The sequence below is a fragment of the Strix aluco genome, chromosome 4, assembly GCF_031877795.1.
Source record: "Strix aluco isolate bStrAlu1 chromosome 4, bStrAlu1.hap1, whole genome shotgun sequence".
NCBI classification, from domain to species: domain Eukaryota; kingdom Metazoa; phylum Chordata; class Aves; order Strigiformes; family Strigidae; genus Strix; species Strix aluco.
The window spans coordinates 78,654,859-78,671,603 of NC_133934.1; the positions used below are offsets into that span (position 1 = coordinate 78,654,859).

At 41.4% G+C, this 16,745-nt stretch overlaps 1 protein-coding gene across 1 annotated transcript in view; it reads right to left on the reverse strand.

Annotated features, from left to right (window-relative positions):
• The window catches only part of RNF150 (ring finger protein 150), a 125,760-nt gene that overhangs the window by 34,069 nt on the left and 74,946 nt on the right, over nt 1-16,745 (reverse strand). Inside the window, exons 3-5 of the mRNA XM_074823713.1 lie at nt 13,361-13,432; nt 12,858-12,940; nt 5,713-5,809 (exon numbers count right to left, since the gene is read on the reverse strand). Of these exons, the coding sequence (XP_074679814.1) occupies nt 5,713-5,809; nt 12,858-12,940; nt 13,361-13,432 (252 nt within the window). The remainder of the gene's footprint in view (nt 1-5,712; nt 5,810-12,857; nt 12,941-13,360; nt 13,433-16,745) is intronic.

Genomic DNA, 16,745 nt, shown 5'->3' on the forward strand with positions numbered 1-16,745 from the left:
ATTTGATCCATAGTCTTTCTTACTTCCTGATTCAGAGAGATCAAGGATGGAGCCCAGTTCTGGGGAATTTAGACGCTTCTCTCTTGCAGTTACATAGTGAATGCACCAACACTTCCAGAATGAGCCAAGCTCTTCAAGTCGTGTCCACCTTTTCCATTGACCTTCTAGGGCAGCTATGAGAAGGGGTTGTGGTGCCCACCTTTTGCACAGTGTCCTAAGCATTGCTCACGAAGAGTCCTGAGAGTTCAAGTGGGCACTGAGCAGCAAAGAGGATCATTTGTTTAGAGACACTGTATCTAAGACTAGTTTCTACCATTGATTTCTCTGGGCCTGTTATAAGCCTGATGCTCCCATTCATACAGCAGTGACTTCTGTGGAGCTCCATATAAACACCAGTGACAAACATGAGTCAAAAAAGCTCTTTTTCCTCTAAGAGGAAATAGATTCTTGCACCATTTGCCCATAGAGCCAGGCCTATTTCTCCCCAAGGCATAGACAAAAGTTGTCTGCATAACTATTTCAAGAACTGGGTTTTGAAGTTTTAACATATTGTAACAAAACCAAGGCTAATTCAGAAACGAGGATGCTGTGTGTCAGGGTGCAAAGCTTCCAAAATGACAGAAGGACATTCCAAGGTTGAGCTGCAATTACACAGATACCTTGTTAAGTAAGGAAACATAAAGGTAAGTTGTTCCCATTTATCTTTATTGTGCAGGAGTCAGACAGCTAATCTGGATCAGTCACTTAGGTTTCCTCTAATGGCTTGAGACAATTTTGCTGTGTTATTCATCCCACCCTAAGGTAAGTGGTATGAACTGCCCCCTCTGCCTTCCCACTGCTCAGCACTAAGCAGAGATGGGGCTCAAGCTGCTAGAATGGAAATCCAGTGTCTGGATGGCTAAAGTCCTCTGCTCCGTGGATCTGATTTTTACTATGTTTAGTTGTCTCCTTTGCTAAGGCATTTTTGAAAATCTCACTACCTGCCTATCTCTAACAGCAGGCACCTAGAAACCAAACAAAATATGATACAGCAAAGACCTAAACAGAGGCTTAGCTCTAAGCACAAGAGTAATCCCTTTGAACTCGGGCATAGAAGGTTACCATATGCTTACACTTTTTGCAGAACCAGGAACTAAGCATGTTTTCTCCTTACCCCCACATTCCCGCTCTGATTGTTGCCACCTCATAAATATTTTTTCACAAATGTTCCTAATGAAAAACGCAGGCATTCAAAGCAATCCTCAGGTGACTTGTATCCACAAACTGAAGTTTTGGATAAAAATTAGAATTGTCATTGTCTGGCTCCAGTCTAATCCACAAGCAGTGAGAGCTCCTCAGAACTGGGATAAAGGCACATTCAGCTATACCAAGTTTTAATGAAACTCATTGAACCTTTATTTTTTAAAGTGAAATACCAATCATTTATCTGTAGAACTTGGATCCAAAATTATTCCTTAGATCTATCACTCCTTCCCTCACCCTTAGCTGTTATAACAAATGCTTTCAGAATTTCATTTTTAACTTAAATTTGGCTTTGAAGGCAGTATATCTTAAAGAAAAAAAAAGCCTTTTTTTTCTTTTCTACTCCAGGAAAAACTATTTCAAAATTTTTTCAGGGGATCAGTTGTCTGTCCTTTGCTTTGATTCCAGTTATTCCTAGAATGGGGTTTTATCACTAACTTTTAAACCTTTAAAAATGGGGGATTATAATTGAAAGCCAAATCAAACATTAAAGATGCAAAAATAGCATTGCTCGATATAATTAGTCCCTTTACTCCTGAATCATTTCAGTTGGAAAAAATATCCCAAACTAAGCAGCATACTACAAAACTAATGATATGAAATACTGATCGAAAAAATGCATTATGGCTTCTGCTGTCAGAGTGACCCAGATACATTTGCTAAGTTTAATTATATTGGTTTCACTCATTCCCTGCATGTAAGTGCTTTGAGGGCACAACTCCACTAAAGTCAAGGGAAGGCTTTGTATTGACTTCTGAGAGCTTGGCTAAGGCTCTTAGTGAATAGCTTCAAGTCATCCAATCTACTGCCAAAAATGCAGTTGTCTGCATATCCAGCAGATATTTGCAGAAAAGAGGGAGAAGCAGAGGGAAACTATTCAGTGTGATATGATCATCCCAATAGCAATGTAGCTCTTTGAAAGACACTTTCACTGATAATTCATTTCAAATACTACAGCCAAAAGAGGTATAGTCTGAGCTGAATTCACCGGCAAAGAGACAGTGGAAAAGGATACGCCAACCATTTGCTGATAGATAGTTAGTTAATCATCCTCTGGAGCTGCAGAGAGCCATGGTGAAAAGCGGAGATGCCAGGGTGCTCAGCTACCGTGAAAATGAGAGCAGTCATTTTGGTGCCTCATGGCAGCCTGGGGAATCTGGTTTTAGGGCAGATAATATCTGAAGTCACTGCTACAAAATAAATGGAGAGTTTAGATGTGAATTGAATTGAAGCATTTAGATGTTTGGGTTTTAACCAGTCATTTCCTGGAAAATCCTGAGTCCTCCTGCTAAATGAAGCACAATATATCCACAGTCACGCAAGCCAGCTCTTTAACAACTACCATAGGACAAACATGCAGCTGGCTGAAAAAAAAACCATATTAGCCCTGCTTATGGTAAGATTTCCTCATACCTTCCATTGTAAAAGACTGCAAAAGGACTTTGGCAAATTTGTGCTCGTCTCCCATCAGAGACTGTTGCCTGCCTACGGCTGCTTTTCTATGTGTGGAAATTTCAGCTAAGATGGCTCAGCAAGACTCAAGAATGTGATTAGGGAATGGAATTTTGCTTTATCCACTTTACAAAAATGTTTGCCACCTCTCACTGACAAGCCTTAGAGCTTTACAGCTTCTTCCAGAGAAATGTCCTTTCCCACGACAGCCTACTAACATCTGGCTGAGTTATGAGCCTCTGAAAATACCAGTTCATGTGTGCTGATAGAGGCTGGTGGCTTACTCTGGACCCACAACTACAGTCTCCAAAGAGAAGAGGCTTTGCATGGTGCTTGCAAGCTCACGGTGGCACCAGAAAGCAGCCCACGGACCAATGCCACCCGGGGGCTGCCCTCAGCTGGTGGCAGGCAGTGAGAAGGGTGAGGACACACAATTTCTGTCTGGGTGGAGAACAGGTCCTGTGAGCTGAGCAGGGAGCGCGAGCAGCGACACTAGGGCAGGAGCTCAAAGAATAAAGGTTGAGCAGGAGGGGTTATGCAGAGGAGAAGCTGGAAAGGGCATGAGGTAGGAGAAGAAGAGACAGGAGTTGAAGCACATTTTAGAAAGACAAGGCAGAGAAAACAGAGGAAGAGGAGCAACTGATAGCAGTATAGGAGTTTTTAACCCCAAAGCTACCAGATGCTCTTAGACTCCTACTTCCTTTGCTGACAGCCAGAGGAACCCCCTGACATGAAGGCTACCATCTGCTCCCAGTTCCCGTAGTCAACAGCTCCTACTGTAAGCCACCTCGAGGGGTAAGTAAGGCTCTAGCATGCAGCTCTCCCTTCATGAACCTAACCCAATGATCCATGCGCGTGGGAGCCACCATGCTTCCTCTGAATGATGGAGCAGGCTGTTTTCAGTTTGTTGTCTTTTAGAACAACCTAGGAAAATTTTTACAGAAATTCATATAATAAAATCCTCTAAACAAACTTTGTGAGTGGAAGATTAACATCCAAGTGCTTGATTTTTAGTGTTAAGACAGACCAGCACTAAGGCTGATTCTGAAATCTTAATTTGACCCACTTGTTTATGTTGGTTACAGCAGTATCTTTAATTACATGCCCAGTAAATTATTTCCACAGAAGCTCCATGTGGAAGCTCTCAGTGAAGGGAGCAGGATGAATCCCCCTTCTGCTGCGCCATATAGAGAGAACAAGACACGGAGCTGTGAGAAGAGAAACAATGGCTGAGGAAACTGAATCGTGCTTTTAATTATTCCTGGCAATTAGGATTTTTACCCACCACGGTTCATATGTAGTAAAAGAGAGTCATGTAAACAAAACCTTGACACATAGCTTTGGGGCATGTTTTCTCTTCCCCTCGATGTACGCAGCCTCAGACAGTCTGTGGACACGCTTAGACTTCAGCAGCTGCCAGTGAAGTCAGTGAGAGCCATATTCTGGGTGTAAATACTAATGGTACTAAACTTTCTGAAAAGACCTTAACACCTCACTGCAGGCCTCCAAAAAGCTGAGATCTAATTTGTCTATATCCCTTCGATCATAAAGCTGATGAAGAGCATGTTAATGAAATGCCTGGGCAAAAATGTGAGCAGACCAGTGTGAGAGCAGAAATTGTGTGGTCCTGCATGGTGCAGAAACAAGCCATGAACAGTATACTGGGTATGGAGAAGAGGTGTCAAAATCCTGGGTAACTGCTCACTGGCAGGCTTGTGAACTAAGACATAGAACCTGGGGAAAAACTCCTGTATTTAAGCCTAAGCGCAGAGATGCTGAATGGCAGAGCCAGCCTTCATTCTGGCCTTTTCTGACATCTCAAATACTGATTTAAGTTGTATCATCTTTTAATATTCTAAAGATAATATACATGCTTAGCAGAAGAAATAGCCCAACTGTAATGACATGTTACCCTAACTACAATGCTCTACTTTATTTTTCCCATTGCATGTTTTTAGCTTGGATTATATTAGGTTGATTAACATATCTGCCTACTTCAGTAAAAACATACTTCACCACTTGCTACAGAACCTTTTTTGCAGCAACCTGCTTAGCTTCCTCGTCTCCACAAAAATGAACTCTTGGGGAATGGCTGCATCAGCTCCCCCAATATGCTCACATGAGCTATTTTACTTTATATAGCTCTTTCCTATGTGAGCTGGCATGCCACCGTCTGTAAGCAGGGAGGGTATTTACAGCACCTGTTAATGCATCGACCGGTGGTGTGTCAGTACTGAACTTCACTATCACGTGGCAAGCCTCGCCCAGTGTGAGAAAGTGACTCACTTCTTCCTGGTGAAGCCCCTGATCTCTGTGATCGCTGAGGTTAGGAAACTGGATGGCAGACAGGACATGGACTTTCTGAATGTAAACACGCAACCTAAAAAGATCAATTGCTTTGGCAGCTTCTAACCATGTCTGAATGTTTCAAAAAACAAAGAGCTTAACAATTTCTTGTATGTCATGTGGTCTGCCACATGCGTTAGTTACTGGGAGAAATGCTCCCTAATTGGAATTCGGAATACAGAGCTTGCTACAAATAGACTTTAAGAGAAATCTGACAGAAAAAAGATTTGGCTCCCCAGAATGAACAATTGGTTGTCCTCAACTAGTATAGCAGGGAAAATTTTATTTACAGACCTTCTGCTTCGAGATTTGAACTGAGAGCATGATTAAAAAATAAATCCAGTCCTGATTTAAAACACAAACAAAAGCTATGTGAAAGAATCTATAAATACACCAAAACACCAGTAAACAATCCTCTGCTCCACAAAGCAGGCAATGACAGACACACAAATCCCAACACCCAACCAACCCCATACACACACTCTTCCTTGCTAATAAAAGCGGGGTGCAGGAAAGTACGTAGAGTCAGACATTTCAGCTTGTACTCCCTTTAAAAAATCAATAACATAACATGAAGAGTAGGATGGGAACAGACAGGCAAAGGGCTAGGGATATACCCAAGTAGCAGGTGTTTCCCTTCTGCCCCAACCGGCTGCTCTGCAACGTGCTTACCGGGATCCCTAGAGCTTTTAGAATATTCATTTTACACATTGGGCAGGTACGATGGTCTAGCAGCCAGGGGTCTACACAGGACTTGTGGAAAAGATGCCTGCAATGAAAAACAGGATATTTTAATTCAACTCCATCACGGCACAATTTACCACTTAGTACCAGATGCTGCTTCTGAATTCAGCAGAGTGCAAGCATTTTAAAAACATTCTTCCTGACTTTCCTGCTCTTTAGAAGCTGCCCATCAGAGTGAGCTCCTACACAATTCCAGTCTTGAAGGGGTTGTTCTGAATCCTGTGCTCGCTCTGAAGTGACCACCAAGCAACTACCAGAGCCTCGAGGCTGCTGGGGGCCACTTTTCTTAGACATCATCCACATGGAGGAACTGAAAGCTTCTTGCCTAGCCTCGCCAGAGACAAACTGAGATTGAATATAGAGATATTTAGTGTGTGTATCTGACTGACAGATTGTATTTTCTCTTGTGAGCATATTCTGTTACCCTGTGGGTTACAGAGGACAAATGTTATAAAATGCAGGAATGTGGGGCTCTGGATTTAAGAAACATCATTCAGTAGGCCAAGTAGAGCAGTCAGCACTCAGCCCAAGGCAGTGAAGTTTGTTCAGTCTCACCCCTCCTGAAGAAAAGAAGGAAAGTTTCCTACCATGCACATCACCTCAGAAATTGCACTGGCATGTAGGAAACTGAAAATTGACTTGCCTTCCTAAAAATCTTTTTTAATCAATTAACTGAATAGAATAGTTTGGTTGGAAGGGACCTTAGTCCAACTGCCTAATATAACTTAATAGCAACTTAAGCAAAATTGAAAGAGGATATTTTATTCTGAAATATGAGGCTAAATATACATACACAAAAGGTGCCAACTAAGACTAATTTGCTTCTTTTGAAACACCATACAGATCAGCTCTAAATTTCCTTTCTAAGGCTTGCAACAGGTGTCTCACATTTTACTTGGCAGAGCCTGAACGTCACGTTTCAGTCTGCTTGAACTTTTACATTAGAGCAGTCCCCAGCCCGCGTTTCCCTGGGCTGTCGCTGCCCCAGCGCATCACTCGTAGAGCACAGCCATACAAACCCACCAGGTAACTGGAGGGGGACGCAGCTCACAGCTGCCCGAGGTTCTGCCTGGAGCAGGGCACAGACCAGCCTCCGTGAGGAAATGCAATCTCTGAGAAAGCCAGAATCGCTTAATGCACCAAAATAATTTTAAATATTTAAGCATTCAGCTGAATGGGTCAGCTGCTGTATTGTGTCGCGGCTTCTCTCACACAACAAGACACATACGGCCTTTCAGCTTGATGGAAGATACTTTCACCAATATCGATTTGCAACCCTGGCTCTTACTAACACGATATCGGCCCACATACTGGCTGGCTGGCTTACTAGCTGGCTTCGGTCCTAAATAACACTAGAAATTCAAAGCCCCAACTGTGTGAAATCTCAGGATCTTATTCTTTTCACTGCAATGATTTTTCTCACTACTTCTAGAAGAAACAGGTCCTTTGTGAAACAAAGCTACATGGCAAATTATCGCATTCCTGTGCCTGGTCTGACTTCACACAACTATGGGAAAAGGCAAATCTGTTCTTGGAAGTTTGACCTAGTCTAATTATATCAGTTGGCTGCAATACCAAACTTTGTCAAACCTCATCTGATCCTGTACGTCAACATGATTAACACAAATGAAGTATCGTGATACTTGAAGTTTAAAGCACTGCTTTACTAAGGCTACTGAAGTTTGCAAACCTCCTTCTAAACAAGACTTGCCTTACTGGATAAAACCACAATGCACCACATTTCGGTCTCTGTCCTGCATAACCCTTCCTTTTATCTCAGGAGGGACATACTCAGCACATCATCAGGCACGTATTCCAAACAGGTGAAAGCATAAAGATACAGTCCTCAGACACGGGTAATTTTACATTTAGAAGTCTAACCAACAGAATTCCTTGGGTGTGTTAATTCACGGAGGGTAGCGAAAGTCAATGTCTTGCTTTTCAGCTATTTGAAATAACAATGAAATTCTTGATTGTGATTGGTTTTCTCTAATTTTATACTCAAGTTCATAAACAAATATGCTTAATGGCAAACATCTGAAGCACGTTTGTGCCAAAATAATCAGTACATTTAAAAGATCCGAGATATTTATTATTCTCTTGAAACAAACAGATTTCCAAAACCTCTTTTGGATAAAAAGTACGTAACTTCTACCAAGCCATTTTACCATAGACTAGAAAGTCCCCATTTGTTTTCAAGTTCAAGCTTTGCAAGCCTCAGTCAAGCTGTGGTTCATATTGCAGCATTTTATAATGTTTGTTAATAACCAAAAGTTTGGAACTTCCATGCCTTAGAGACTTTAAAAACTGAAGCTTAGTGTTCCCAAAGTTGCCTTCAATAAACAATATTTTAAATGAAATTCTACCAATGCTGAGTAATTTAAATACATGACAGATCATGTCACTTTGCACTTCTCAATACTAAATTAGCACAGTGCACTATGGCTCTGTTAATTTCAGATTTAATATGTACAACAAAAGGAACTTGATTATTTGACAGAAATCTACAGAAAAATGGAACTTTACTGAAAATCAGACAAAGATTTGCATTTTAAAATTTTTGTACCAATTATATAATTAGAGAGCTCATAGTATCTATTTTTGAACATATAAACATTTGTGCAGAGAAGTGAGGTGGCAGGCTATGCAGATTTGGATTTGCTTTATTCGTTATTAGCTACAGCACTATATAACTGCTTATGGCTTTCAACAAATTGTGAATTGTTTAATGTCCTGATAGGTTTATCATCCAAACTGAGGCAAAATAAGGGTCAGCACAAAGTAAGATCAGAGAGCAATTGCAATATTTCACTGTCACATGGTAAGACAAAGATGTAAAAAGATCAACTGCAACAAAAATCTCTCTCCCTCTGCAGTTCTGCCTGATGCAAGGTTTAAAAGGAAGGAGAGGGTAGAGGCGTCATGGATGAGTTCAGAAGTAATGACCCATACAGGGAGACAGTAAGAGAGAAGTTTCAAGCACAGGGTCAGGACATGGCTTTGGCAAAGTCAGAGCTGGAAAAAAAATATGTTTTTTCTTTTCTGTTGTGTGTAACCACATGCATTGCAAAACTATCTTGATTTGGATGGGTTGAAAAGTTTCTCAAAAGAATTGTAATTGATTAGTTGAGAGAGAGGAAGGCGGAAGGAAAGGAGATGTTGTAACAATCCTCATACAAAACGAAGGCTTCCATAAGGAGAAAGGAAACAACTGTCCTTCACCTCTCCTAGGGGTAAGACACACCAAATTTTGGTCACATTTTGGACGTGTTTAAACTACAGCAAGTGAGATCCAGGTTACACAATAGGAAAAGCTTCACCACAGTCAGGGTAGCGAAGCACTGAAGTAAATTATCAGTGGAATTTGCAGAGTCTTCATCTTGGGAGACTGCAGAGTGTGTTGGAAAAAACTCCCAAGAATGACACGTGCACGGCCAGTGCCCCTGTCGCTGTTCCAGAGGTGGTGGCCTCCTGGGATCCCTCCTGTGCTCTTCTGCGACTCTGCAACTGCACCCGGCTGTGTAAAGCTCACAGAGCGCACAGGAAGAAGAAGAACCTCAAAATCCCAGAGCATTTCATTTACTATTATCTAAATTGAAATGTATTTAAATTTTCTTTAAAGCTGCAATTTTAATCATGCAAAAAAAATAATTTCATTTCAGGCTCAGCCCAAAATTATAACAATAATTTGATGTAAAACTATTGTAAAGCTTTCAGCTTGCCAACAATTTTGAGAAGCTTTTTTTCCAGGGTAAGGGAAACTGTTCTTCTCCCACCTTCTACTCCTAGCCCCAACTTTCCAAACTGCATGCAAACAAACCTAGCAGTAATGTAATTTTTCTCAGAAGAAAAGCATGAACGAAGAGAAGAGGAGGCAAAAGCACAAAGAGAGGTACCTCCCTAGGGACTCTAAGAGCATCAGTTGCCTGGGACAGACATAGGGCTGAAGCAGAGGATTGAGAAGGGTTTTGGTGAGAGACTGAGCAGCCCGGCAGTATCCAATGAGAAGGTTTGGGCTTCTGGGGGGTGCATGTGCAGTATTAGTTGTTTATTTTTGAGGAAGAAGGAAGGACAAAAGAAGATGATGATGAGGGTAACTGACAGGAAGGGAAAGGGAAAAATGTGTGTGATGAAATAATTTTCACAGAAAGCTAATAAAAAGAGAAAGGAGTGAAGCAGTCTCTGAAATCACAGTTGTTCGTGGAGTGAAAGTTCAGGGGAAGGGAACGAGCTGGAACGGGGTCAGAAAGTGCATTTATTGGTGTCAGAAATGAAACAACCAAAAAAAGATCTTATGAAGAACTCAGTAGAGATGACGTTGAAAGAACTGTCTTGCCTCTCTGTAGAAGTTTAGTAAAGTTAGTAAAAGTTTAGTAAAAGGCACACACTGGGAGCAGCAGCACCAGTAACTTCTCCAAAGCCAGAGCAGAAAAGACGAAGGTGTTTTGAAGCTAGAGATAGAGGACAAGCAGGAACTAGGGCTATGACAAGAGATGTCACTCTGGGAACAATGAACTTGGTTACATTTGATGTTGTGTCAGTGCCCTCAAAGATAACTTCAGTGATGCCTGCTACCATTAAACATAAAGTCAGCTGCAAGCCAACACTTTTTTTTTTATCAAGTGTCAGTTCTTATTTATTTAATACATTCTGTAGAGTGAGGTTTATTAATACAGTCAGTTGTGGGAGCTGGCTAAAGAGGACAGAGAGGAAGAAGCACAAGTTAACTGGAATTTTCCTCCTAGCTCTCCAGAGTGGGATACATAACAACAGGCTATCCCAGTGCCGGCTCTCTGCCAGCAGGAAAGAGAGGACATTTGGGGAAACAGTGTATGTACTAGTAAACAAGTATCTACACAACTTCAGAGCTCATCCACTGCAATATTTGCTAGTGGACTTTTGGTACCAACTTCTTAGCAGATTCAGGCTCCGCCAGCCTTAAAAATAAATCTCAAGATATACAGGGCTTTTATACAGAGTGTGCCTGCTAGCAGTGGTTTTCCCAGTACTGCCTGCAGTAGAAAGCAGCATCTTTCATGTGCAGTTCTTGGGGCATATTTGGCTTTACAGGTAAAAAGTTCTACATCTTGAGCACCTCCTGGATAGAAACACTAAGGTCAGCCAGCACTGGTGTCACATGGTGCTGGCTTCTGTAAGGCTTGGTGAAATGCCAGCCTCTTATTAAACAGCAGTCTAATGAGGTTCCCATACTAGAAACTGCACACAGTTTAACTGAGGATGCTGGAGGAAGAAAGCAACAGAGACTGCAGGTCTTTATGAAGATATAACACTCTCCTACTCACTTAACAGAGAGAGAAATTAATCCACTTTTTTTTTTTTTTTTTCCTTTTTGGATGAGGAGATGAGACAGCAGAAAGAATCATGACTACCATTTCCTGTTTTGGAAGTCCAAACCCGTGCAAATGTGTAAAATACTGCCCTCACAATTTGTATAGCAGGAAAGCCAGGGTTTGGGAAGTAGCTGCTTGAGAAAGAGTTTTTAGAATTCAAAACTGCTGAGGCTCGAACTGTGAGTATTTTACAAGACTGTTCTGCTGCTGCTACCCTTTTAGCATGAGTCATTTTCTAGGCAACCTTTTAAGTCAGCCAAGAACTGAACATCACCTGTTAACTATGCGTTTCCTATTCACTCTGCTTGACTCAACACTGTCGATGACAAAGTCTGACTGGAGCCTCACTGAATTATGAGGCAAGACACAAGTGAAAGCTAGAGCTTAGACATATTTTTTGCTGTTGTATAACTACGTCCAAAAACTGCCTATCTCTATCATGCAAAATTTCCAATTTTATTATGCTTCCATGAAAACAGGCTTGATGGCAAACGAAGGTCCACATTTTCTGGTAATTTCTCATTTGTCTGTATTTCTGCTTCATGAAGTGATGCTTTTGTGTGTGTTCATAGAAAAAAAAAAAGAGCTCACATGCAATTTGTCATTGTGGGGGATTTACAGTAGGTCAAATTTATGATTAATCTACTGCTTTTTGTTTGCCATTTAGTGATGGCAGTAAACAGATTTAACGAGTCACATAAATGAACAGAAATGGACAGCTTGTAACATTCAAATATCTACTAGGGAACAACATAGGAGGAAAAGAAACAAATATTTCAGTTTCTCAAGCCAGTGAACATGTCTGCAGGAGAAGAAAGAAACTCTATTAAAAAAAAATTTCTGCTCTGTATGCACAGCACTTGAGATTCCTATTTCTAGGGAAATCAAACATTTGCTCTTGTTCTCCTAGGGGAACCACTGTTCTGAGGAAATTTCCTAAGAAACCTATTTCCTCAGAGAAATCCTTCATTAGCCAACACTTCACAGATGACAATACAATGGCACAGAGAAACGAGTACAGCTGTTACAGGTGGCAAGAGGCTGCACTCCTGTGTCGCATCACTGCGAGCGTATGTGCTGCACAGGGCACATTCACATGAGGGGAAGAAAAGAGAAAGAACAAGCTGCAAAGCTCTTCTTGTCACCTCCATGTCCCACATGCCTGAGAATATTTTCATGGCAGCAACAGATAACGTGGTCTTTGTCACATTCTCTTTCTGCTTTACTGTTTCTACTCAGCCTATCTCTTTTAATGGCTGGGGGTTTTTTGGATAGAAGTCATACCTTTGTCAGCACCTGGACATGGCCCAGGAAAAGAAGTAGCTCCACGGGGAGCGGGAGCCTGCTCTGCCCTGGCTGCTGTGCCCAGAGCTCACCTTGAAGTCAGGGGCAAATTCTTCTAAGACACTTATTCTGGACTGATATAAAACCAGTGAGGATAACAGAGGAATCAAAACTTTTAGTTTAAAAATCCTACTGAAGACTTTGTAATAGGCCCAGATCAGAGAAAAGTTCTGACTATCATACTAAACTCATATTCTCGCCACCATGAATACTTTCAGTTGAATAAAGAGGCACTTCAGATATCTTTACCAACAGATTTTGAATAAATCAAAATGATAAACTCACTCTTCCCTCCCAAAGCTCTCATCAGTGTGATACTGTGAGAACAGAGCCTGTCTTGAAGTAGAGAGACTATCAGAGCTGCAACCTTCAACTTACCTGCAAGGCAAAATTCTGACAACATCATTGGGCTTGTAGCCTTCAATACAAACAGCACAGTTATCAAAGTCTGGCTCAGTTTCCTACAGGAAAGAGAACATTCATCATTTTCATTTTTTGATTTTGTCAGCTAATCTCTTCATACAAGAGCCTATGTGACAAAGTAAAACTGTCACCGATGCATGCTGCAAATCCAATAATGCATTTCAAGACAAGCAAGTCAGATTTTCCAAGATGTTTCCCAGTTGGAAACTTGCCCCGGGAAGCATGCAGATTTAGTTAGCGTGTTTTAACTTTCAGGTTTTTCTGCATCTTCACAGAATCACCTTCTTCTCTCTTTACTCCATTCCATCCGTAAATTGCTTACCAGTATTCTTCCCGCGCCTCAAGGACACAGTAGCTAAATAAGCAATTGCCATTTCTGTTCTGCCTCATTGTCCCAGTGGTCTGAAGGAATCCTTAGCACAGACTTTCATTTGGTAATGAGCAATCTGAAAAATTACCTTATCACCTTTCCTGATTGTTCTGACTTGTAGCTTGCTGATTGCTTTCTTTGCAGCATCTCCAAGCCGGCGCTGTAATACAAAATTTGCTCTTAAGCAAAGAGTATCTCTTCATGCAGAAATCATCACCTTTTCTCCCTAGGCTTCTTAATAATCTGAAGTGATTGTACATGAAACGGGACAGTGCTGCATAAATATAAACAGATGATGTCAGTCATACTGTTATTCAAAATAAGGGCACAGTAGGTATTCTTGGGCTTGCTGGTAACCCACAGCCGATAAGGCAAAGCTACTCTAATGGAGTTCCAGTGCAGACTGCATGTGAGCCCAGCATGATACTACACTACAGCACCTTTACTATTCCAGTGAGTAGTAATGTATGTAACAAGTCCACTGTTTGGATATCCTACTTCTTCCCTCTCTTTTTTTAATGACACTTGTAAAAAAATATATTATTAAATGAGGTCTGGGCTAGTAAGCAAAGTGAACACTGGTTTTAAGATGCAGAAAGTCTTTATTCTTACATTGCTCCAGAACTAGCTCATGATCTTCAGCAACATATAAGTGCTGAAAGCAAGCTGTTAATTTGTTAACCACAAAAACCATGAATAATCTTCTCTGGTGTTCTCTTTTCCTGCAATACAGAGTTGCCTACTTTATTGGAACAATGTAAGGTATAAAAATGAGGCAAAAGCATCTGCAGTTTCTTACAGGTAAAGCACTATGTAGTCCTGCAGTTAACATTCTATCCATACATAACTATCTGCTTGTTCTTTGCCTTTCTATCTTTCCCTCCAGTGGACCATGAATTGCTTACCACGTGATGTCTCTGACTGTTCTCCCATATTTCCAAAACACTGTTACTGTGCTGGCAGGGTCACAGCCACTCAGGATTAAAGTATGTAATAACAGCCTGACGCAAAACACCCTGTTCTCAGATGTTGAAGATGGAGGTGCCTGCCTCTTGCAAGAGGCTGAGAACATACAATCAGGGGCAGTTCATACAATCACCACTCAGCAGAGCTACCTCCGCACCCTCTGCCTCTATCAGTGCTCCAAGGAGTTGGCTGCTCACTCAACAACCAGGCAATCTGGAGACAGACTCACAGGCTGGAAAGGTCTTTGAGAGGGCATGTACTCCCACCCCCTGCTCAAGGCTGGGTCAACTTCAAAGTCAGAGCTGTGTCCCGTCAAGTTTTGAATATCTCCAGGAAGGGAGATTTCACAACCTCTGTGGATAATTTGTTCCAGTGCTTAACCACTCTCACAGTCTTTTTTTTTTTTTTTTCCAACATAGAAGTGGAATTTCTCTTGTTGTAATTTCTGACCATTACCCTTGTCCTTTTTCTGTGAACCTCCGAGAAGAGTTTGCCTCTGCTCCCTCTCCAACCACCCGTTATGCAGCTGAGGGCTGCAAGCAGAGCCCTTCCTCCTCCTCTGCTCCCCTCCTCGCTCACCAAGCTGAGCTCCCTCTGCCTCTCCTCAGACTGTACTGATGACCCTCCTCTGGGCTCTCCCCAGTTTTTTCACGTCTTTCTTGTATAGTTTCATGCAGCAACACCTACTCCGATGTCTTGTCACAATTTTATAACAGTTGATGATACATTGCATTGCAAATTGTCACCAATAAATGACTTAAATGTTCCTCTTCACCTCTCCTCCCCATCCATGTTTCCAGCCATGTGTTGTTAGATAGGAGGGAGACTTAGAGGCTTTGGTGACTCTGAAGACATTCAACTTTTCAGGCTGGGAACACCGCCTGTACTGGAGTTCAGAGGGGCCTGTCAGCAGGAAGGGTTTCCAGCTGGGCGGGGTGAGAGCAAAAAACAGAAGGAAGCTGGATGTCGTTTGTAAATTGAGACCTAATCACCATATAGATACGATTAATAAATTACCACTTTGTTCTTCAGATTCAATTAAAATCACTGAATTAGAGAGTAAGCTTATTGGATTGGAAAGACATGGAAGACTGACAAAACGCATGCAATACTGAAAGCAGAGAGCAATTTCAGATCTGGCTAAAGAGGTGAAAACAATCTTGGCTATCATATGAGATTTACATATGAGCTTTCCAGCATAACTAATTACTACATGTGAGGGAGTATCTTGTAGTTATACAACAACTTTTCTGTGGTACATTTTTCTCACGGTCTCCCTTAAATAAAGGGATCAGACGAGAGTTGGAAACATTTCTTGCCAGCTATTTGTTTCTTTAATGTAAATCAAAGAGAGACTGATAACATAGAACAAGACAAGAGCCATTATGTCCTGTTTCAGGAATTGCCTGTGATTCCTTTTTATCATTATTATTACTTAAACTAATGAAATGTCTCAGTCCTTTTTCGCACATTCTTCAAGGGGAAAGGACAAGATTAAAGACTCATGTACATCTTTGATCTGTTTGTTTTCATGTTTGCTTTCTCTTATCTATCTTAAATAGACAAGTTCATGACTTACATGCAAATGAGAATAATTTAGTTTTTGAAAGAACAGGAATATCTCGGCGTAAAGTTATACTTTCAAAGGATGCTTTCATTTGAACAAAAGGCATGCTATCACTAACTAATGATTTCCTCTAAAAGATAAGAGGCATTACAATAGTTTAAGGGTTTAAAGTGAGGCTTAGAGATTTACAGTCATAAATCTCATAATCTCATTAGCAAGGCTGCAACATTCAGTACTGGACTGGAAGGAGTTAAGCATATCAGATGCAGTGGTCTTGTGGAGGTGGTGATACTAGTTAAAAAGAAGAGACAGTAGCATGGAAAGCATTGCTTGTCTGTAAATGACCATAGGTGCTGTAGGAGAGAAATGATGGTAAATGCTTCTCTCTTAATGGCTTTACTAAACGTTCACCTTTGCAGGGAGGAGATCGCCTTGCGCAGAATGAAGTGCACCATCACGACAAGTTACCAGACACGTCTCCTGTACCACAGATAAAGTTTGCAGGCTCCCTCATGGAAGCATCTTTCCAAGACTGCTTCAAAGACTGATGTCTTTATTCAATGGCTCAAAACTCTCATTCAAAGCCATGGCCAGCAGTCTTCCTTCTTAGATGATTGCTTGACCCTCCACATGCTGCCAGTCACATACTAAAGTAGATCCTTCACTGGAGATTAACCCAGGATGCATAGGACCCTCCTCAGCCCCAGAATGATAACTGTCTGCTTTAGCTTTCACTATCATGCAAAAGTCACGGAGCCTGCCTGGTTTCAAAACACTTTACAGAAAACTTCTTCTCAACAAGAAACCAATGGGAAGAAATTACATGGAAGAAATATGGTCAACAGGTCTGGCATTTAAACATCATCCCCTCACCAACTTCCCATCTCATGTCTCACAGACGACAAAAAGAGAACTCTATTATTACTGGTGAAATATGAAA